Source organism: Convolutriloba macropyga, chromosome 4 (assembly GCF_964194025.1).
Source record: "Convolutriloba macropyga chromosome 4, txConMacr16.3, whole genome shotgun sequence".
Classification (NCBI taxonomy): domain Eukaryota; kingdom Metazoa; phylum Xenacoelomorpha; order Acoela; family Convolutidae; genus Convolutriloba; species Convolutriloba macropyga.
The window spans coordinates 35,436,755-35,462,007 of record NC_134471.1 but is presented as its reverse complement, the minus strand read 5'-3'; the positions used below and the strand labels follow the sequence as shown (position 1 = coordinate 35,462,007).

Here is a 25,253-nt window from a genome sequence, read left to right as displayed (position 1 = left end):
ACCAATTTTTGCAAAACTTTTTGAAAGACTTTTATTTAATCAGTTAGTAGAATATCTTGAAAAAATTGCGCTCCTGAACAAAAAATAATTCGGTTGCCAATCTCGAAAATTATATACTGATGCTGTGCTTTACTCTATTGAAGAAATAAAAAGAAATATGGAAGATAACAACGACACGGGTGCTGTGTTCTTAGATCTTGCAAAAGCTTTCAATTCAATTTCACATGAGATCTTTCTCAAGAAAGCTGAAAATTTCAACCTTTCTCAATCAACAATTTTACTTCTCAAATCTTTTTTCGAAAATCGAACACGATGCGTAAAACTGGGTATTGACTTATCAGATAAAATAATTATTAATCATGGTGTTCCACAAGGAACTGTGTAAGCACCTCTTATTTTTCTGTTATTTGTCAACGATTTTTCTGAAAAACTGGAAGGTGAAAACTATGTTGTTCAATTTGCGGACGACACAAGTATTATATGCAAATGTGAACGTAATTAAAATATTCCACAAAAAATTGAATAAATATTAGAACAAACAGACAAATACCTGACAGAGAATCAACTCACTTTAAATGCCGATAAAACAGAGATGTTATTCTTTACAATTCATACTAATTCGGATCCAGAGTTTTCGTTTAAAGGCGAAGATATCAAACCAGCTCATGCATGTCGTTATCTGGGAGTACAAATTTGTTCTAACCTAACCTTTGAAAATCACCTGAACTCAGTTTTAAGCAAAATGGCTAATGCAATTTGTTCTTTTTATCTCGTAAGAAATCAAATGCCTTTGAAAGTAAGAATTGATGTTTTCAAGTCTGTTGTACTCTCTCATCTTTCTTTCAGGGGAGTATTCTTTCAAAGTCTTACAGTGAAAAACATAAACCGCCTAAAGAAGCAAATTAACTGGGGAATAAAAATTTGTTTTTTTTTCGTCAAAAATTTGAACACTCCTTTGATCTTCTCATTAAGGATCGTATCCTGCAAGCCGAATTGTTTATCTCAAAAGTTAGCCTAATAAAGCTACAAACAGATGTAAGACAATGGGAAACTTCCGAAAATTTTAAAATGTTTACTAGTCACCATAACGCTAGACAGAACAAGAGAACAAATCAAATTTTTATGAAAAAAAACGAAAGCGAAGTGGAGTAACAAATCTTTAATCTTGATAAGCGTTCAAAAATGGAACAATTTGCCCTCATCAATAGGAATTTTAAACAGTAAAACTTGCTTTAAAAATGTTTTAACCGAGTTTTTGCTCGATCAACACAAGAAAGTACCCGTTAATAGACAAATAGGAGCCTTCAAATCCTATTTTTACCTATGAAAACGAACATCCACAATTTGAAGATTATTATTTTAATAACAATGCTGGTTAATTTATTTAACATTTTAGAGCATGTAGATATGTAACCTTAGGGTTATAGTCTGAATAATTTACATGTTTCAAAAGAAAAAAAAATTATGCATCCCAATGAAGGGGAATGGTATCTAAAGTAAGTAAGGAGACAGGCGAAAGGATCTCGTACAATTAGTATTGTACCTTTGGTTAATTGTTGACGTAAATTTTCTATGAGATAAGATTGAATGCTCTTCTGCCCATTTGAAGAGTTTTTTTTACTATTGAAAGAAAAGTGGTGGATAAATTATTGGTTTTTTAACTGCAAGCTGTGTTTATTAGAGGATTGACTTTGTCTGGGATTCAGGTTTTAACGTGGAAAACTTTTTTGATATCCTCTAATAATAGTTGGTCCTCTTGTTGTCAGGAGGGTATTTGCATCATAAGTTATGTCAGGTGAAAAATGAGTTTCGATTTCATTATCCGTGACATTTGTCTGAAATTTGGAAAGTGCAGTTTCTTTTCTTCATTGTGAAACAGTTTTGCACGGTTGCTTTTCCTGTGGCTAAATCTAGTATCAGAAAAATAGAGTATAGAACGTGAATTTTAATGTATTATCTGTGAAAGAATTGAGTTTGTAACCAATGAACTTTTTGGTTAGAATTTGTTAGCGCAGTGGTCGGACCAGTTAAAGAAGACCCTATTTGGCATCTTTTTACAGCCTTAAGGACTATAGAGCTAAGGCTGGCTCCTTATTTCGTCAGGAAATGATTCTTTTTGATTGTTTTCGATCGTTTTTGATCGGCAGTTTGAGGAAATGATTGTTTTTGGTTGTTCTGGATCGTTTTTGATCGGTAAATCTTTGAAGTAATTGCTTTTGACCGTTTTTAGGTTATCATTCCTGGTAGTTTGTTTAGGAAAATACCGTTTTTGAACGTTTTTGACATTTTTATGGTTGATATCAACGCACGCAAAAGTCCGCATCCGAAATCACCACTAGGGATAATGTAACCCTAGTTAAAGGTGGTTCAATCAAGGTTAACCTTTTTTTTAACTGAGCACAACTTTCGCCACTATAAAATATACAAAACTACGATTACTAGATTTTAGTTAGTTAATCGAAGTTGCTGATATTATTAAAAAACATGGGAATTGATTATACTTTTCAATTGAAAAGTTCGTTATAATCGATTGAATTCATTTTCAGTGTCTTATAGTGCAACTTTAATCGATCAAAAAGATTATTATTTCACACATTATAATTTATTGCAATCAATTATTTTCAGCGGATGGCCAGCTTAAGCAAAAAGGGATGGGATTTTAAGAAGTAGGGGCCCTGGGGTCCAGAGATAGAGCCCGGGCTGAGGTGTCAACGCTAAAAACGCAAAATTAGTGTTGAATGCATTGAATTTATGTAAGATGAACGCTTGAGCGTAGCCCGGGTCGAGGTTTTAGGGTAATTTTTTGTAAGAAATGCAGTGGATGCGGTGAATTTTTGTAAGAAATGCGGTGATTCCGGTGAATGCGGTGAAAATAAATATTTCACCGCATTTCACCGCATTTCTTACAAGAATTCACCGCAAAATTCACCGCATTTCTTACAAAAATTCACCGCATCATCTTTTGTGGCAAAATAATGTAAGAAATGCGGTGAAAGCGGTGAATGCGGTGAAAAAAAATAATTCACCACATTTCACCGCATTTCTTACAAAAATTCACCGCGAAATTCACCGCATTTCTTACAAAAATTCACCGCATAGGATTTACAAAGTTTACTCAATCTGATTTAAATTCACAAGAAATTTAAAAGATGTAAATTTGGCGCAGTGGACTAAGCAGTGGAAGGCATGGAGGAGGTCAGATGTTCGAGCCCGTGTGGGCACGATTCTTTTTTGTAAGAATACTGATTACGCGGTGAAAATAAATAATTCACCGCGATTCACCGCTTTCACCGCAAAAAGATGTAAGAAATACGCGGTGAAAATTTTTTTTTTCACCGCATTTCACCGCATTTCTTACGAAAATTCACCGTCAAACCTCGACCCGGGAGATCTTACATCAATTCAACGCGTTCAATGTCAATCTTTCATATTTTTTTTGTTGAATTTAGAGTAGATCTTACATATTTTTCGTTGAATTTTGCGTAGGTCTTACATATTTTGCATTGGATTTAGCGTAGATCTTAAATAATTTTAACGCATTCAACGCCAATCTTACATATTTTGCGTTGAATTTAGTGTTGACCTTACATAATTTTGCTTGTGAATTTCCGTGGGGGGATCTTATATAATTTTGCGTTGAATTTAGTGTTGACCTTACATAATTTTGCTTTTGACTTTCCGTTGGGGTGGGGGCGGGGGGAGAGGGCCTAGGCAATTGAAGACAGACATATGTGATGGAAACGTTGAAATTATGCAAGATCGATACTAAGTTTCAGACCTGATCGTTCATGATATGAACGTTTTAAGCGCACTAAGCAAAAACTGTGCAATAATTTTCTCCTGCCCCTAATTTTTTAGGAACTAAAGTAAATACTGTCTTTAGAATATTCCAACCCAATGGACTGAACACAGATATCAATTCACGCTGCTGGAATCTGAATACGAATGGAAACTTGGCGGGTAACTGTGGCTCAATGTTGCTACAGAACTACACAGCCTGCGAAACAGAAAATCAACGGTTAGCAACAGATTAACATACACCAACACCGGCCTCATCCACACACACACACACACACACACACAAATACACACATACACACGCCAACACACACGCACACACGCCCCAAACGCACGCAAACACGTACACGCACGCAAACACGGCCTGTCTGATCAGGGCCTCATCCAGACTCTGCACGGTCTGATCAGGGCACTACCTATGATCTGGAAAGTCTGATCAGGGCCTCATCCAGACTCTGCACGGTCTGATCAGGGCACTACCTATGGTCTGGAAAGTCTGTTCAGGACACCATCCGGAGTCTGCAAGGTCGTTGTTGACCCCATTCAGAATCTGTGGAGTGGTCGCGGTTTACCCCCCGTGCGAGGCTCAAGTTGGTCTGATCAGGGTTTGGCTTGGGTCGCGCACTTCGACCTGAGTGGTAATTCTGGATTCATTTCTCTCTGTTGTAAATAATGTGTTTTTATTGCATTTATCCACAATCTAATTCAAAGAAAAACATTTTTCACTAAAAATTTATGTGATACCTTCAAGTGGGTCACGAGAGTTTTGACGCGTATGAGCTGTACTCGATGCTCTTCATAGGCTACTGTTGCGTTGGTGCTGTTTGTAGATATTTCGTGTGCTCTATTTACATTATGGAGAAAACGATGTTTAACAAGATTGCAGTATTCGTTTTATTTTTCAGATGTGGTAAGTTACAGTGTGATATAGAGTTCTCTACTTCACCATTACCAAAATATTCAGGCACATCCTATTCTATCAGCTTTAGTGGCGGCTTAAAGTGTGTATCCTATAGCGCCATTTCTCTCTCTACTGATACGACACTGGATCTAGCTTATGTCCGCGATGGTACTTTGTGTGACACTGACAAATTCTGCCTGAACAGACAATGTGTCGACATTTCTCTCATGCCTGGGGTTTGTCCGGGGTAAGTTGTTTCTCAAATCTCTTTGAAGTGAAACAAACTTCAAGTCTTCCCCATTGAACCCCCCCCCCCCCCTCATCTTAGCAGTTTCAAACCTCCAGCCCCCTATTACCACTGTAAATAAACAATTATAAATGCTATAATCTCGTGGGAGCTGTTATGGGAAAACGCTAAATTTGAAAACTATTCGAGTAATGTACTCAAAATGAGGTCCAATAAGGCAACATAGATATGAGCATCTCAATCCTTCAATCCTCTAAAATGATCTTTAATCAATTTTGACCCTGACGGGTGTGGAATCTGGTGAAACATTTCTCCACATTGTGTGGCATTTAAATTGAGGAAACCCAAAATTATAACCGTCTCACAAGAACACACCAAACCAAAACTCTGAAGTGCTCTTGCTCTATGTAGACCTATACTCCTTTATCGGTTAATTTATTGAACGACCAGTAACCTAATTCAGCAGAATACTATGCATTTTAATTGACTATTCTATTCGTCTTTTTGCCACTGAGAAAATGTGCCACTTTACTTTGTAACGCTTTTATACTCGAATTTTGCTACGCAGTTATAGTAATGGAACAGCATGAATTTTGTGAAATTTTTTTAGCGTTAATAATGTGTCTACAAGGTTAATTCGCACATGGAATTCTAAAAATAATTGGCTCGTTTGTTTTCGTGTTAAACATCATTAATCACTTTTAAGACAAATACCACAGTTTACCCGCAAAAAGATTCAATCTCATGATCTCAATTGGCATTGAAATATGGAAATGAAAAACAAAGAAAACTGTTTGATTTCTTAAGCAACAAAATATCACATTATTTTGATTTGAGGCTGCAGATAAGATTACTCCTGGTTCTGAATGAAGAATGAAGGTAATAGTATCAATAGCAACAAACCGTGGAACAGATAACTGATGTTAAGTAAAAGAACGAAGCAACAAAATTGTGACTTTTAAATTTTGTCTATCGGTTATGACTCCTTACATTTCATATTGTCTTTCTGAACATCTACTCTTTAAAAATACTATGAACAGAATCAGTGAAAACTAAAACTTGTACAGAAAAGTCAAGAATATTTTGCTTGAAAATTTAAAAAAGTGCTAGATGTATCGTGTTTAGGAGCGTTTTTGAGAAAACGAAACTTAAATATTTGAGAAATTGCCAAAACAAATTGAAAATAGCGCATTATTAGACAACTGGGAAGATAATGCAGCTATTAAATAACACTAAAGTCAATTTAATTGCGCAAAATGTAGCATTTCTCCAACGTTTTTCTAAAAATGTTCATCACCAATCAGTTTTTAGGAAAATTCGTCTTAAAGACAAAGAGTTATCAAACACATATCAAACTCGGGGCAAAACTGAGTTGCGTGTAGATTTGAGAGAAAACATGACAACTGCATGATAAACAATTTAATCAACTCTGATTCCTATGGGCTCTCGTAACTTGCACCATTAACTCGCTGTGGTTGATAAGACCACTTTTTGCTGCTATACAAGATTGTGAAGACAAAACGACAAAAAAGAGCAGTCTTTACCACACAGTTGACTTTCCACCCATTAAAATTCGTCATCCAGTATGCTTCGCCTCAGAGTTTGATAACTTCGCAACGTGAATGAATATCGCGTGGTATTATTCAGTGCTGTGTGCTCTGCAGTGTTTAAATGACTCACTGCCGTGGCTCACATTCTCCTCCAAATTGGGCAATTTCGTCTAATTTACCTCTTACTCTACACTTTTTCAAATTCTCTCCGAGTGATAAAAATTATGCTGAAATTGCTTAAACTATATCAGTTAATTTTATTCACCGCTTATCTTTCAGATTTTCAGAACTTTTTTCGGAGCAGCGAATATATGTTATTTGAACAATACATTACGATGCAGAGGTATACCCAAATCGTCACGGGCAGATATGCCCGATGCGTGTATCTCGTGTTCGTTTTTACTATGTTAATACATTGAAAGTGGAACAATATAGCGGAAAATAGGTACTTTAGCAGAAACCGGCAAAATGGAAGGGAATATCGTATCCCATGTTCGCAAAAGTGTCCTAATTTTTGCCGGGAAATACAAGTACAAACCTAATAACCTATTTTTCGCGTGAGTTGTATCACGCATCCGCTCCATTTATGTATCGATTTTACCCTAGAAATATGTAAAATTGACGTTCAGGGAGTTGAATTTTGTACCAAATGCGTTGCTGATGATGTTAATGCGGAGAAAAAATAACAATGTATTATCACCGTTAAAAATTAGTGTAGAAATAACATATATTCGCTACTCGGAAAAAAAGTTCTGAAAATCTGAAAGATAAGCGGTGAATAAAATTAACTGATATAATTTAAGCAATTTCAGCATAAATTTTATCACTTGGAGAGAATTTGAAAAAAATGTAGAGTAAGAGGTGAATTAGACAAAATTGCACACTTTGGAGGAGAATGTGAGCCACGGCAGTAAGTCATATAAACACTGCAGAGTAATGAACGATACCACGAAAAATTCATTCGCGTTGCGAAGTTATCAAACTCTAAGGCGAAGCATGCTGGATGACCATTTTCGATGGGGGCGAAACGAACCGTGTGGTAAAGTCTTTAATCAATTCTCATTGCGATTACCACAATTGTATAATTTATGTCACTGCAGTTGAATGGACTGCTCCAGTTTGCCGTTTTATCTTCACAATCTTGTATAGCAGCAAACACGGCCAAAAGTGGTCTCATCAACCACAGCGAGTTGTGCAAGTTACGAGAGCCGATAGGAATGAGAGTTGATTATATTTTTTTATCACGCAGTTGTCATGTTTTCTCTCAAACTTACTCCACAACTCGGTTTTGCCCCGAGTTTGATAGGAGTTTGATAACTCTTTGTCTTGAAGACGAGTTTTCCTAATAACTGATTGGTGATGAACATTTTTAGAGAAATGTTTGAAAAATGCCACAATTTTTGCATTTAAATTGACTTAAGTGTTTTTTAATAGCTGCATTATCTCCCAATTGTCTAATAATGCGCTCTTTTTAACTTGTTTATGCAATTTGTCAAGTATTCAAGTTTCGTTTTCTCTATTGCCCTCTTATACAAGATACATCTACCACTTTTTCAAATTTTCAGGCAAATTCTTCTTAATTTCTCTATACTAGTTTTATTTTTCACTGATTCTGTTCATAGTAATTTTAAGGAGTAGCTGCTCAGAAACACAATATGAAATGAACAGAGTCAATACCGATAAAGTAAATTTCAAACGTCACAATTTTGTTACTTAGTTTTTTAACTTAACATCAGTAACCCGTTCCAAGGTTTGTTGGTATTGATACTAAAACCTTCCTTGTTTATTCAGAAGCAGGAGTAATCTTATCTAGAACCTCAAATCAAAATAATGTGATATTTTGATTTTTGTTGCTTAAGAAAACAAACAGTTTTTTTTTGTTTTTCATTTCCATATTTCAATGCCAATTGAGATCATGAGATTGAATCTTTTTGCGGGTAAACGGTGGTATGCGTCTTAAAAGTGATTACTGATGTTTAACACGAAAACAAACAAGCCATAGTTTAAGCAATTTCAGCATAAATTTTAACACTCAGAGAGAATTTGAAAAAATGTAGAGTAAGAGCTAAATTAGGCGAAATTGCACAATTTGGAGGAGAATGTGAGCCACGGCAGTGAGTCATTTAAACACTGCAGAGCACACAGCACTGAATAAAACCACGCGATATTCATTCACGTTGCGAAGTTATCAAACTCTGAGGCGAAGCATACTGGATGACGAATTTTATTGGGTGGAAAGTCAACTGTGTGGTAAAAACTACTCCCTTTTGTCGTTTTGTCTTCACAAGCTTGTATAGCAGCAAAAAGTGGTCTTATCAACCACAGCGAGTTAATAGTGCAAGTTACGAGAGCCCATAGGAATCAGAGTTGATTAAATTTTTTATCATGCAGTTGTCATGTTTTCTCTCAAATCTACACGCAACTCAGTTTTGCCCGGAGTTTGAAATGAGTTTGATAACTCTTTTTCTTTAAGACAAATTTTCCTAAAAACTGATTGGTGATGAACATTTTAAGAAAAACGTTGGAGAATTGCTACATTTTGCGCAATTAAATTGACTTTAGTGTTATTTAATAGCTGCATTATCTTCCCAGTTGTCTAATAATGCGCTAGTTTCAATTCGTTTTGGCAATTTCTCAAATACTTAAGTTTCGTTTTCTCAAATGCGCTCCTATACACGATACATCTAGCACTTTTTTAAATTTTCCAGCAAAATATTCTTGATTTTTCTATACAAGTTTTAGTTTTCACTGATTCTGTTCATAGTATTTTTAAAGAGTAGATGCTCAGAAAGACAAAATAAAATGTAAGGAGTCATAACCGATAGACAAAATTTAAAAAGTCACAATTTTGTTGCTTCGTTCTTTTACTTAACATCAGTTATCTGTTCCAAAGTTTGTTGCTATTGATACTATTACCTTCATTCTTCATTCAGAAGCAGGAGTAATCTTATCTACAGCCTCAAATCAAAACAATGTGATATTTTGATTTTTGTTGCTTAAGAAAACAAACAGTTTTCTTTGTTTTTCATTTCCATATTTCAATGCCAATTGAGATCATGAGATTGAATCTTTTTGCGGGTAAACGGTGGTATGTGTCTTAAAAGTGATTACTGATGTTTAACACGAAAACAAACGAGCCAATTATTTTTAGAATTCCATGTGCGAATTAACTTTGTAGACACATTATTAACGCTAAAAAAATTTCACAAAATTCATGCTGTTCTATTACTATAACTGCCTTGCAAGATTTGAGTATAAAAAGCGTTACAAAGTAAATTAGCACATTTTCTCAGTGGCAGTTTCTCAAAAACGAAAAGGGCAGTCAGTATTCTGATGAATTAGGTTACTGGTCGTTCAATAAATTAACCAAAAAATAGGGTCCTTTTGTTGTTCTACATAGAGCATGAGCACTTAGAAGTTTTGGTATGTTCTTGTGAGACAGCTATAATGATTCAAACGTGCCTAATCTATTTGAAGGACCATTTTTTTTTCTTTCAGATCTATGGAATCTTGTTTAGGACTTTGTGAAATACACATAATATGGGGCTGATGATGAACTCTAGTCTATTTCCGATGGCTATCTTGCATGATCTTCCACGATTTTTGCAACGCAAGATTCTTTCAAGATTAAGATAACGCTAGGTTCTTTCAAGATAAGCGTTGAACTCTAGCATTACATTTGCAAGTCATGTGTCCATTAAACCAATCCTAACTTGAGCGTGTGCCTTTTTAGCTTCTTTGACGACCAGAGATGATGCATTCCTGGGAAACCAGACTTTAAAAGGGACTCTAGCTGCCAAAGTAAAAATTGAAACCGTTATAAAATAAGCGTAATTTACATGGAGCTTGTAATATCCCTTGAGTACTTTAGTCTCAGAGTTTTTCAGTGCTGAACCAGCACATTTCAAGAGTAAAAACTATTTCAGTTCTGAAACTTTGCATCTGTAGAAAATATTAATTTTCTTTGTGTGCAACGTTCCTTCATTATGATTATATTGAGGTCGTAGAGTTGGCCAAGGAAAAACTTTTGCTGTATAGTCTGAAAATTACTTATACTCAAAATGAAGATTGAGCAGTTAACGTCATACCTTTGTAGCCTATAACTGGTAATTACTAGTATACACACTATTTATACATCAGCTAGTTTGTTATCAATTAACACGGAGCCAATTTAGATTATTGGTTACGACTTGCTGCGCAAAGAAATGTTACAGTTACTCACGCGGAAGTTCAAATCGCTTATAAAGCAAACCTTTTTGGCGGTAGTTAAGCTGAACATATATTCATGAAGTATATTTTACTCAAAAATCAGACTGGCCATTTTAAATTGTGACATGAACAGAGTACTGGCCATCCTTAAAAAACAGAATATCTTTATACTGATTCAGCACTGATTTGCTCTGCCACCAACCTCCGAAATCTTGCAAGATAAGCATCCTCTGAAAAAATCTAGCAAGATCTTGCAAGAAATTTGTCAGAGTAGAACTAAGGAATGTTGATTCAAAGTTTGTTGTTCTTACAAAATTAACATTTCAGAAACACTCGACATTGCTTAAGAACTTGATTCCTCAATAAAATTCTGTAGCGATTTACATCAAAATTGATAGTTTCGCGATTTAAGATGATCGTTCAAACTAATACCAAATCAGCTGAAGCACAGTTTTAAATAAATTATGATCAAAATCATGTGAACCAAAAATAGCTATGATCAGACTTTGGTTTAAACGAATAAGAAGATGCTTCCGTGCTTCGTTTTTTGAGAGTTTTAGCTCGCTAATATGTATTTCTTTTATTTTTGGCTAGCATTATCTTTTATGTTTTTTTTAGTTTCTTATAATCAACCCTGGCTGATTTATCGTTAGTCAACGAATTCTGTCCTGATTATGATATTCACATTTTGAAAGAATCTTGAAATTGCTTAAAATTAGTATCAGTTTAATTTTATTTTCTTCGATTAAGGGAAGAGATCTTAATGTTTAAATTCCCGAAAAGTTTTTTTTCACGACGGTCATAATGGTCGTGAAGATTTCCGGTGATATTTGACTTTCAGAAGAGTTAAAAGTACAGAAATTAAAATATTATAGAAAGTATATGACTTTTTGTATGTCTTCAAGATCTCACTTTCTAAATGTTATCGGAGGTCGAGTTTTCACTGCCATTCAACACTACACGTTTTAAAATGACAATAGAGTACAGTAAAAGTAAAAAAGTTTAGCGATTGCGAATGAAGCAATTGCCGTGAAAAATGAAAGGTTGTCTTAGTTAGCCGTAATTTATCCCACTTCTACAAATGCACAGAGCTTTCATCAACGTAATAACAGGATAATAATATTTTCTTTGAATCTTAACTAAGAACAGGGATCTTTTCCATTGGTGTCTCCCAAGTTATTGCAAAACTGAAATTAAATGTCCACTAACATGCTTTATTGTCACATAAATGCTTCCGATGTTATGACACGTGTTCCCTAAATGAGGGTCGCACGACGTCCCGGGTTGCTCATCATACAACTTTCCTTAATTTCATGCAAGGATCATATTTGGTTTCCCGAATTTCATTCAAGAATCTTATATGATTTTCTGGGATTCATACAAGAATCATATATGATTTCCCTGGTCTCATATTTCTCCATAAATTGTTTTTTGTGTGTGTTTTTTAAAGTCATATGAGATTTGAACTGTGAATTATTAAATCCTAGTTTCCCCGCAAGAATCCTTGATTTCCTTGTTTCCACTGACGAAACACGTTGAGGTTTTAAAACCATAATAAAACAAGGCGGCTCGTTAGTGTGCGTTCGCACATGATGTTCCGACCCAAGCTGATCTACATTTTTGACTTAATTGTCAAACAAATGAAGAAATAACAAAAATAGATGTTTGAGTTTAAAAGAATGATAACACAACCTATCTACCGATTGAATTACATAATGCCATGCCTTATTACAGCGCCAATGAGATCTGACCTTAAGAGACTACGAGACAAAAAAGAACCAAAAAAATTAGCAAAAACAAAAACTTCACGGCAAAAACTGAAGATCTAAATTTAAAAGCACATAGTAACAACGTCAAAATAAAGTCAGATAAAACCTGAACTACTCAAATTTAATTTCTCCTATCTACACAGCGGACGGAAAGTTTTCTTAATGAGTCTATGTTATAAGTCAACAAAGAGAACGATCAATGAGGCGAAATTCAAAAATTAATCAACATTTTTTAAACCAAGAAAATTCAAGTCTTAAAAATCATTAGCCTTTAACTGAATAAACCTTGATAAATTACTAAAAAGTTAGTACAAAACCAAAAGGCCTTGTCTTGGGGTAGTTATAGCCTCAGAAACGAACTAAAGAAAAACCTTAAAAATTAGAAACGATTTGCGAAAACACAAACTATTGCTACCATTAAAATCATTAGCTATTATCTGAATATATGCCTTTTTAATTCAATTCTTTTTTTCTACTAATTCAGTTGCAGCAGGAATTTTACAGAGGGAATAAATAAGTTTATTTGGGCCACATTAGTAAACCATTGGATCTGTTACTACGCGATTGTTCTGAAAGAAGAGAAAAAGAAGCGCAAAAACTGACCACTCAAAAAACGTTTATAAAAACGCATATTGTCAACAAACTGAGCATTGGTGACAAATAAAATCATTAGATATGTTTTTTGGACTACAAAAAATTGGATTTGACCTCTCATTGATGAAAATAAGTTACAATTTGACGAAAAAAACAACAAAAACTGAAAAGTTTGAAAAATGTTTGAAAATATATATCATAAACTTTCATACTAAAGGCTAAAAACTGACCATCTGATTCGGGTAATATCATTAATTCAATCCTCAATCACAAGCCTAAGAGACCTGTTAGCAATTTACGGCTACCTAAAGAACAAAAACAGGCAAAAACAGCAATATCAGGAAAAAAAATTGAGCGAGAAAAGAGTCGAAAGCATTAAAAAACGAACTTTTCACTTGAAACTTTTCTATGTTCGATTAATTTTTTAACAGCAATGGGATTTTTTTTATCAATATAGTGTCAACAAATCAAATGTGAACAAATATATAAGAACTACTAAATTTTTGAGAAAACTCGTAGTATCAACGCCGTTAATTTCATTAGCTTTCAACGGAATCCTCTAAATACGCTAAATTATCCCTCCATGGGACAAGAAGTTTGTTGGCCATTCATGTTTCTTCAATAAGACCTTACAACAAGTTGTTGAAGATGAAAACAACAAAGACAGGCAACAACTAAAAATTCAGTAGAAAAGTGCAAGAACAAAGTTTCGAAGCAGTTTAAATCATAAGTTCTTCTCTGAAAACTTTATATATGATCCGTAGAACGTCTTGCCAAATCTAATGGGAACCATTAGTATTAGGATAATGTGATGAGATTACAAAGCATCCTTAAATAGGAAAAAGTGCCCAAAAATTAAAAAAAAATACGGAAACTAGTGGAATTTAAACTTTGAAACTTTAAAACTGATGGGTTGAAGATAAAACCGCTAACAAGATTATTATTGGCTGCATTTGAGTATTTGAAGTGAAAAAAAATGCTGTAGTACTAAGACTGACTAACAGTCCACGAAAAAAAATAGAATCGGTTAATGTTCAAAAAAAATTCGAAAAAATTATTTTTTAAAATCTTTACAGCCATGTAACTCGAAAGCTTTTAACGGAGGTCAATAACTACGCTCAGAAATAACACGATGGCAGAAAAAAAATGTTTGTCATGCATAGAGAATCAAAAAGAGATCACAACAAGACTTATGACTAAGAAAACAACAACAAAATCAGGCAAAAACAAAAATTTCAGTGGAGAAGTGCGAGAAAATTTTCAAGCCGTTTAAACCTTTGGCTTTTCTCTGAAAACTTTATCTGTGATCCACTGAATGTCTTATTCAAGTCAATGGGATTAGAATATTGTTTCGATAATATGTATAATATTTGGATAATGTGATAAGAGTTCAAAAGTAACCGATAATACGAAAATTTCCAACTTTTTTTTAAAAATTTTGAATTGTCGTGTTGAAAAGTCATATAATCAATAGTTAGTAGATATAAGGGCCAACGATTTTTTTTGGTTTCAGTAGAAAGCAGGTGGGTTCTGTCAATACTGAGACTGACTAACAGTTCACAAAAATTTCAAGGTTGGTTAATGTTCAAAAAAAATTTCGAAATTTTTTTTTAATTCTTAACAGCCATTAAATTCATTAAATTTCAACGGAAGTCAATAAATACGCTCAAATATGCTTCAATAGGAGTATGAAGATGTTTGTCATTCATAGGTGATCAATAAGACATCACAACATGTCTTATGGCTATGAAAACAACAACAAAGTCATGCAAAACCCAAAAATTCAGTAGAAGTGCGAGAAGGAAAAGTCGAAGACATCTGAAACTGTAAGCTTTTCTCTGAAAAATTTATCTGTGATCCAATGAACGTTTTCTTGAAGCCGATAGGAGCTGTCAATCTTAAGGTAATGTCATAAGATTTGAAAAGTAACCAAAAATACGGAAATATCCAAAAAAAATTGAAAAATTTTTGAAATCTTGTGTCATTGAAGTCTTATTACTAAACGTTTGAAGATAAAACCAAAGATCCAAAGATCAAATTTGATTACCGAAGGACGAAAGAGAGTGCTGTCATCACAGAGAATGACTTACAGATCATGATAATAAGTTTATGATTGGTTAATGCTCAAAAAAAATTTCGAAAAATTATTTTTAAAGTCTTAACAGCCATTAGCTGTTACTCACTCGAAGCACTAAATATACTCACTTAAATCTCATTACGGAACATATTGAACGGTTAGTCAATGAGTCCAAGCCATAAGACTCCAAAATTTTAGTAAAACCCCAAAAAGAGTTTCAAAATTTCATTTAAAATTACGAAAAATCAGAGTCGAATTTAAAAAAAAACATGAGCAATTCTTCGAAAACAATGTTTTTTTGTGCATTGGGCTTCATTTGACTGTCAAAGAGGTTTTTCATTAGTGAACCTCGATATGAAAAGTGACTTGTCTCTAGGGGATTTTAAAAAGCAAAAAAAGTAGAAAAATTTTATAAAAAAATAGCTCTCAAATAGAATTCGAACTTTTTTTGATATTGAAGCACCCTATGAGACCAGAACTAATCTTTTTTTGTTGCCTTTAGTCTTTTAGGAACACGAAATTGGTTCATTTTTTTGCAAGAATTTGAAGTTTCAAACACTATTTTTATAGAAAATATCTTAATTTTAATAAGAAAAATCACACTAAAAGTGAACAAATAACCCGTGTTCACACAAAACTTCAATCCTCGATAACTCCTCGAAAAAAAAAACGAAAATCAAAAAAATCTTTTTAATTTTGAATTCTACGCTGGACCAGCTTTTTAATGATACCACTCACATTTCTCTGCGATGAATATATCGATCGGCCAAAATTGACTGAACAAAAAAAACCCATTTGAGTATATAGTTCCTCCCCCCACAAGTGGGGTCGGAACAAATAGATGGCAGTCGTAGAAGATCCGACTCGCAAAAGATTGAAAGTTCGTGACTATAAAAAGGCGCGTTTAATAGACCATCGTTTTTCTAGAGGCGATAACTTTACGAATTGTAACTCATCATAAAAAGTTAAAAAGTTTATGCGGTGACAAAGAATTCACCGCTTATATTATATATTTAATCAATTACGTCACATTTGAGCCCATTTTTCAGATTAATTTTTCAAGAAAAGTATTGTTTGGGTGGTTGAACTCGCCAGCAACTCTTAAATTTCAGATGTTTTCCAGATATAACTTTATGTTACAGAGACTGTTCCGGTAGTGGCGTCTGCAACTTTACCACCAAGGAGTGTCAATGTGATCCGGGTTTCAGTGGATTGAGCTGTCAACCATTATACACCACGGTACAGCCAGAACCAGTAACAACAACCCTTATTCCAGAAATATCTTCAGTGTTGCCACTGTCTTCTACGGCACCGCTTGCGTCAAGTAGTGTCGATTCAGAAACAACTGCAAAGACACTGGAGACAACTGCGAATGAGCTAGAAACAACTGCACCAGGACTTGCAGCAACTTCACCAGTACTCAGAATAACTGCGGTAGAACCTGACCCAACTGTGAACCAACAACCTTCAACAGGACCCGCAACTACAGCACATCAACGACAACCTGCAACACCTGCAGAGGGACCTGCAATAACTGCAAATCAACGACAACCTGCAACACCTGCAGAGGGACCTGTAACAACTGCACACCAACGACAACCAGCAACACCTGCAGAGGGACCTGCAACAACTGCAAATCAACGACAATCTGCAACACCTGCAGACGGACATGCAACTACTGCAAATCAACGACAACCTGCAACACCTGCAGACGGATTTGCAACTACTGCAAATCAACGACAACCTGCAACACCTGCAGACGGACATGCAACTACTGCAAATCAACGACAACCTGCAACACCTGCAGACGGATTTGCAACTACTGCAAATCAACGACAACCTGCAACACCTGCAGACGGACCTGCATCTACTGCAAATCTGCAACAACCTGCAACACCTGCAGAGGGACATGCAACAACTGCACACCAACAACAACCGGCAACACCTGCAGAGGGACCTGCAACAACTGCACACCAACGACAACCAACAACACGTGCAGAGGGACCTGCAACAACTGCAAATCAACGACAACCTGCAACACCTGCAGACGGACCTGCAACTACTGCAAATCAACGACAACCTGCAACACCTGCAGACGGGCCTGCAACTAGTGAACACCAACGACAACCCGCAACAACTGCAGAGGCACCTGCAACTATTGCAAATGAACGACAACCTGCAACGGCTGCGCAAAGACCTCTAACAACTGCAACTGGATTTGTGGCAGTGACGAATTCAACCAGCGATTTGGCTGCAAATATAACAAGTGGACTAACAACTACCGCCGAAGTTCCTAGACAACCCATCCAGCCGAATTTCGATGATAAAGACATTGGAGTGCGACATCGTGGCATTCATCCATGTCTCATTCTTACTTTTATTATCGCCATTTTTTGTCAGCTATAACAATCTAACCAAAGTACACTTACATACATCAGACATTGCAACAAACTGTTAATTCCAGACACTGACTACTAAGGTTTACGAAAATTAAAAAAAATTTTGTCAAGATTGCTACATCTAAATGAAGTCTATAGTCAATACGCTATAGCACAAGGAGGCTCCGTAATGTGCGTTAGCACTCAATGTTACGACCCCGCTCAGCCACACTTTTTGACTTCTCGAACCGTTTTTCAAATGAGGACAAGTAAAAAAACTTTCAAAAATACCCAAATTGTTAGAAGATAATAGGTAATTGAGTTTAAAAAACGGGAAATTCTCCATTTGTGCCCCAGTTTAGTGCATGCATATTTTTTCAACCACTGACGCAGGTGCCACCTTTTCAATATGTTTTACTATGTAATAACACCTGCTCTGTAACTGAGGCGTGCATAAAGTACGGCGGCACAAACAGAGAAGATCCAAAAAATGTTTCAAACGCAAACCACTACCCGGACCTTAATGCCTGCCATCACTGCTTAAACATTGGATTCCAATTGTATATCGTCGGCCCAGTACTGTATCAGTGTATCCTAAGGGTATCTTTCAACTCATGATGTGCAGTATAAGTCCCATTTAATCTTTTTTCTGATAATAGACATGGCATTCTTGGTTTTGATTCCCCATGATGGGCGAATCAATTTTGGGCGATGCACTTCTTCATCATGACGATGACTTACAGTCTTAAAACGTTGCAAGAAACGTATTAAGATTATCAAAAATTGGAATACTATGATTCAGTACTGGTTTAATATGTGACGTTGGTCCGAGTAATGATTCGAACTGAACTGATAATAAATAACAATGATCGGCAGTGAACCAAAATTTGTAAATCACATCCTTCAAATTTGAAAAAAATAATTAAATTTTTCCATATTTAGTAACCCTTATTCCTTCAAAATAAAAATTTCCTAATTTAAAAAAAATAGTTTTAATATCAATTCAATCATCTGTTATATGAGTTATTGTTTGCTGTGGAATTAATCATTAAAATTGATCAACTTTCTATTATGACAGTAAAATGATGAGCGATAACCAATAACACTGAACGAAACGTAAGGCTGGATTTTTGGATAAAATCTAAAAATTCCTCCCATTCCCCATTGCTTTTATTGCCCCCTTATCTTACATCATTTTACCCCCTACTCTTGCATCGTTTTGGGTGGTATTTTGTGGGGGGTAAAATCTAACAGTATCCCGTTACCCCCATTATCCCCCTAACCTTACATCGTTTTATCCCCCCCCCCTTAAATTACCCCCTTATCTTACATCTTTTTGGGGGTTATTTTTAGGGTGTAAAACCTATAAATTCAAACCTCCCATTGCCCCTATTACCACCCTGAATTTTCATGGTTTTACTCCCCATAGAATTTATCCTCCCTCCCACCCTTACATCAGTTTGGTGAAAATCAGGGGTTAATTTCGATGAACGGTTGGACTAGATAAAATCATATCAGAGACACCTCCCATTAACAACACTACAATAAACGGCAAACAACAAAGCGAAAACGACAAAATAGTTAAACACGGTCAAGCGCAATTCGTTTTTTTTCCGAGTTTATTCGCTCTGTTCTTTTAAGCCAATGGAATTCGTTGTTAATGATTTAATGTGAAACGAAAACAGAAAATTCAAAAATCCGCATATCACAACATTTTATGAGAAATCAAAGTACCAGAGCCATGAAACAATTAAATAAAAAACCGCCAAAATAAAGATTTAATTATTTGCTTTCGCGATGCGAAAACTGAAGAATTTTTAAACGAAATTTTTTAATCTTCATTACAACCATAAAAATTCAAATGAGACAACTAATAGATCAACCAACTTTTCCAAAAAATTTACCAAAACAAAGCACTGAACCCTTCACAATCATAAGCTATCAATTGAAAAAGTTATGATTTTTCAATTGACTTAAAGCTGAATATCAATGGGCCCTCATTTTACGAAAACACGAGGCGTTTAGTTCATGGAGTTATGAGTTGTTGGGTATAAACGATATGGAGGTTAATGTTTTCTGCATAAGAAGTTGGATGGGAGATGTCACGAATCAATTTAAGTTATGCAACAGAACAAAATGTAGAAGAGCTCAAAAAAGCTTTTGTTTTTTTAAACATTTCATTCAAGGTCACTAAAACAATTTCAAGGCTCTATTTTATAAAAACGCACGTTATCAAATCCATATTTTTTTCTTGAAACATGAAAACAAGGAGAGTATTTATGGTTCACTGACAAAACACTGAAAGGGATCTTCTCCATGATACCAAGTTATAAGTCGTCAAAAAGCAGAACAAAGCAGCTGGTTTCGAGTTCACTAAAACCATCAGCTACTAACTGAAATAGGTAATTAATTTCAAGTATATCTCATGAGGAGAAATCATTGGAACGTCTCATTATCCACAATATGTAATGCGACCAGAAACGAACGCAAGATACAAACAAAGAAATAAAACTAAATTAGATTTTGCAAGAGAACGGTTTCGAAGCCGTTTAAGACGAACGCTATTCACTAAAACGTTCTATATATACAATGAATCCAGCCAACAAGAGAGGTTAATAAAATGGTAATCAGACAAGGCAGCATAAAGCAAGTTCAAAGTGGACAAACCACAAAACTTTTTTAAAAACTTTGTGTCAAAGTCACTACACCAATTAATAAAAAATATAGCCAATAGAAAGATTTATTTGCACTCTCTCAAAACAGGTTCAACTTTTGTTCACTAAAACTAAGTAACAACTAGACAGAATTAAGATATAAGTGGCAAAAATCAAGATTTCGCTTAGACTTTCGCTAAACAATTTTATTATTGTCATCAGAGCCGTTAGGTATCAACTGAATGCATTACTAAGGTTCACTTATATCATTTAAAAGAGCCAATTGGGTCTCGTAAAATTGATAATATGTCATCAGACTGGAAATGAGCACGAAATGCGGGCAAAACATAAGAATACACTTTAATTTTACGAAAACACTTTGGCGAAGCCATAAAAACCATGAGAGATTCTCTGACACCTGATATTGCAGCATTTTATCATCGTAGATAGCTGCTGTCAAAAATTTAACTTTGATAAGCAAATTTTATGTTCTGCAATGGGTGCAAAAAAGAACCAAAAATATTCTAAACTGATCGAAAAAAATGCATTTGCTGCGATGCATTTTTTTCAATCAGTTTAGAATATTTTTGGTTCTCAAAAAGTTTTAAGGTTTAGAAAAAGGTTTTAATTCTCAAAATTACTTTGGCAAGTGTGATCAAAATGCGATAAAGAAGCAAATTTAGTGATTATTTAAATGAAAAATATGGCAAAAATTGTCAGAGCAAACCATTCAGTACTTTCAATAGGGCTAATAGGCAAAATTAATAACGTCATTTTGGACAAAATTAACAATTTTTGAAATCTCAAAATCGACAAAAATTGGCCCCAATTTCCGAAAATACGTGAACCAAAGCAACGGATATCATTCGAAAATTCATAAATTTGCGGACCTCGATGACTGCCAGGAAAAAAAAACAAATTCAAAAAAATCTTTTCCATTTCATACTCTATAAGGTACGAGCTTTCTAATGATACCACTCATAACTCTCTACGATGAATATATCGATCCGCAAAACTGACAGAACAAAAACCCAGTCAAGCTTATAGTTCCTCCCCATTAGGGTAGGCCAGAACAACAAAAATTTACCTGAAACAATTAATTCCTTCAAAAGTATTGCAAACACGATCGAGGCAAACTCTGGATCATAAATTTTCTGGTCCACCTGAGTCTTTCCATAACTTGAACAACCCAAAGACTGGATCATGAATTTTTCTGGTATTTCTGAGTCTTTCATAAATTGAACGAGCCAAAGTATGTATCATATCGCATTTTGGTCTGGAAGGGTCTTTTTATAAGCGTTTTTGAACGAGCACATGAACGCACCGAAAAGTCTGGACTATAGGCATTTTTGATCTGCCTGGGTTTTTTCATAGGGGCAAGTCAGGTGATGTGATGTTTGCTCAACTCTCACAATATACCCTAACCTATGAAAAATTTGATGTCTTGTCACGGTGAGGCGTAGGTCAACAATTCCCTTTTCTACATTTATGCCTCCATTACGATAGATTTGCGATGATGGGGGAGGAGGGGGCTTAAGTTATAATGTGAACACCTGAATTTTCCCCCAAGAACTGTTATCTGATTAGCACGCTTGATATTTCGACACCCAGACTTTCAAATTGGAATCTGATGTGGTATCTTTCAACAAAAATAAAACAAGAAAATTGAAATCAACACTGCTCCTTTATTAATTTCATTCATATCAATCACTTCATTTCCCAATTCCGGCTCATTTTCAGAGTTTTTTAAATTAGGTTTTTCTTTAGTTAAGGAAATTTTCTCTTCAAGTATTCTATATAACCTTCCATATTTAAAAGTAGTAGTAACATTCTATTTACTCTATTTTAGCCCAATTTTGTTCATACAATTTACAGACTGCTTTTATTCTAAAAAATATTGCAATAGAGTTAGAGGAACATGTGGTCGGTGAGAGCTCCGCAAAAATTTTCGTGATATAATAGTCAAAGAGTGAATTTAGTCGAGATGATATAACTGGGGTAAATTTCAAGCGCCCAGAAATTGGAACAAATTGGCAACAATGATTTCACGTAAATATTAACACAACCGACTCTTAACTATTTTTAAGGTCAACATTTAGTGTAAAATTACATTCAATAACGCACTGCAGTCAAAGGTCCAGTTTTTTTCAATTTCTCCAAAAGAAGCAAAAGCATTATCACAAAGTGTCATTCAAATATCGTCAAAATATCGTTACTGTGGTTAGTCCAAAAGAGCAGTTAAAGCATTATTCAACGAACGACTGTTTTCCATAAAGTTTTGGCAAAAAGCGGTGTGTCATTCACAGCTATGCATAAAGAGAAGGCGCTACCAGCCACTACCTGCTCGTTCTAAACATAATGTTCATAAGTGAGAATTAACAAAGTTGCAACAGAAAGTAAGTTTACAGCATGAATAATGCCCATTTGGTTAGAGAGTCCGTTTGGGATATATAATAATACTGATATAGTTTACTACTATAAAGTGTTCATACTAGTATGTAGGACATGTTGCACATATCTTGGTTGCACGTGTACCACACTTCCCCTGCTTTGTGAATTTTTGGCTGATTAGCAGTCAAAAATTTGGTTTAAGCACTCAATGTCATCTGTACCTAGATATGAGATTGGGCTTGCGTTCTGGCCAGCTGTAGTCGGCATTTCTGATGGGGCGGTGCTGTATGTTGATGTTGGACTCGCATGCGAGGCTTCATCCTTAGGGGCCAAATGTTCAACGTCAGAGCTGATATGTTCCATCGATGTTGGGGGTTGTTCATGAGTAATAATCCTTATGGATTCCTTATTTGTAGTTCCATGGATGCTAGTATTGGTTCCATTGGGGTCATGGGGTTGTCTTCCTCCGAATCATTGACTATCGTGGTCTCTGGGCTATCTGGAATTGTAATTAGCGTCATATCTGCGTTTTGAGCCTTCGTTGGTTTTGTTGTTTCTTGTGTGGGCGCGGTGCTGCCTATGTTTTTTCCGTCCCAACTGGGTGGGGTCTCTTGCTAGTCCTCTTTGAACCGATTTGTTTTAGTGTTTTGTTTAGCCCCTTCGGGTTTTTTTGGTGGTGGCGTTTGCTCGTTGTTCGTCTCTCTTATTTTTTGCACGATTTTGTCCATTGATTTTTTTTTGGGACCTGGTTTGATCATGAAATGCCTTGTTGAATTTGAAGTGATGTTGGTTATGGGGCATTGTTGCGGTGAATCCGAAACTACATTTATCACTTCCACTGTATCCGAGTTGCTCCAAGAGACAAGGTCGGTGTTGATTTCTTGTTATCGGCGTTTGGCTTGCTCTAGTTATGTGTGTGCCAGGGCAGCCTGTTTCGATTTTAGATTGAATGGTGAAGGTTTTTGTTTTGTTCTTTTGGTCGGTTTGTTCTTTCTTATAGGGCTCTTTGTGTTGGCTTTGCGTTTTGTTCTCTTTTGCTTTTCGTCTTTCGAAGGGCCCGGGCGGTCTCTTTCGTTTGTGATGTTGTTGAGCTTGTCTCCTTTGTCCAGTTGGGACGTAGATTGTTGCTGTTCTTCGACTTGTTTGGCTTTGCACCTCTATTTCTATTGTACTCTCCCACTGTTTTGCATGCAACGAATTCCATTAGGCGTGGTTTTGCTTGCATTGTTTTTACTAGTGTTCTTGTATCTGCTGCTATTGCTATAATTCTTTTGCGAACTACCGTGTTTTTCCTTGTGGGAGTATCAATTGTAATGGTGTGTGGGATATAGTTTGTTATCGTCCCACCTGGGAGTAGGTTCCATAGGGGTTTTATTGTTTCCCTTGGTTCCTTGATTCTACGCATTATGATTTTCCGTGCTATTTGAGTTTTCGTTTTAACTAGCATTGATGTTTTTTTGCCAAACATGATGCTTAGTTTGTCAGACGTTATACGGGTTGGTGAATTATGCTTACGTTTGAATGAGATACTTGGTTGCTTGTTGGCTAATGGTTGGTTGACTGAGTTCGTGTCCGAGTTTGTGTCGCTCATGTACTGTATGTCGACTTCGGGTTCAGAGTCAGAATCGTGGTTCCATTTAGCCATCTCGCTGAGAACCGCGCTCTTCAGTTTCTTCTTATCTAAATTGAATAATTTTATTTTGTTCAATATTTAGGTTTTTGGAGCTTGGTTTTGTTAGGATGTTCGTTAGTTGTGTGTTTGGGGGTCAGCAAAAATGTTGTTCGAATGGTGTTATGCGTGTACACTATACGCATAAATTAAATCCTGTTTTGAGAAATATATTGTACCTGTTTGGTTTTGTAATTTGCTAATTCTTTTCGATATCTTGTCCATGAGGTGGTCGATGCTTTGCATCTGGTATTTGTTTTGTGAATTGAGTTGTTGTATTCTTTTGAATCTAGTGCTAATTTTATTGAGTTGTCACTTTTGACCATAATTACTACAGGACTGATGAAATATTCCTCTGAACCTTTTTATAGTTTAATGATTTGTTTGTCGTCGATTTCTTTTTTCAATTCTTTTTCTACATTGTCGACTAGGTGAAGTGGGATTTTTCTCCTTTGTGTTGAGTTGGTTTGAAATATTGTTCGAAGGTCGATTTTGCTATATTGTTTTTCGGCCTGCCCATGCGGGTGCGTAGGTGCGGGTAATTTTTGAATACTTTCTGCGCAATTTTGTTGGCTCTTATTTTGGTTAATATTAAATATATTCTCACCTTGTTGTTTTTGTGCGACTTTTAATCCGAGCTTTTGGAGAACGTCTCTGCCTAGCAGGTACACTGTATTGTGTGGTACCACTTGGATGTCACAATTTCTTGCGGAGCTGTTTTTAGATGTAATGTTGATTTGGATGACACATTTTATTTTTATTTTGTTGCTGTTGCAACATCTGATCTCGCCCAATTGGGTTGCTCCTATGTTTATTTTTTCCCTAGTTTTAAATTTAGTTTATCTGCTGTAGATTGTGATATGAAGCTCCGAGGGCTTCCAATGTTTACTAGCCACTGTAGCTTTGTGTCGTCCTGTGGGTTTCTATCCAGAATTCTCCGATGTTGGATTTATTGATTTTGTTGATCTTTGTTTCTGTCCAAATTTTTCTGAGGTTTTTAGTGCTCCAATCCTCCA

At 35.5% G+C, this 25,253-nt stretch overlaps 1 protein-coding gene across 1 annotated transcript in view; it reads left to right on the top strand.

The window, feature by feature from the left end:
- LOC142337640 (uncharacterized) overlaps window positions 1-17,656 on the top strand; it is a 173,572-nt gene extending 155,916 nt beyond the window's left edge. Inside the window, exons 7-9 of the mRNA XM_075387024.1 lie at window positions 3,884-4,018; window positions 4,704-4,946; window positions 16,288-17,656. Of these exons, the coding sequence (XP_075243139.1) occupies window positions 3,884-4,018; window positions 4,704-4,946; window positions 16,288-17,551 (1,642 nt within the window). The 3' untranslated portion in view covers window positions 17,552-17,656. The remainder of the gene's footprint in view (window positions 1-3,883; window positions 4,019-4,703; window positions 4,947-16,287) is intronic.
- The last annotated feature ends 7,597 nt before the right edge of the window (window positions 17,657-25,253 follow it).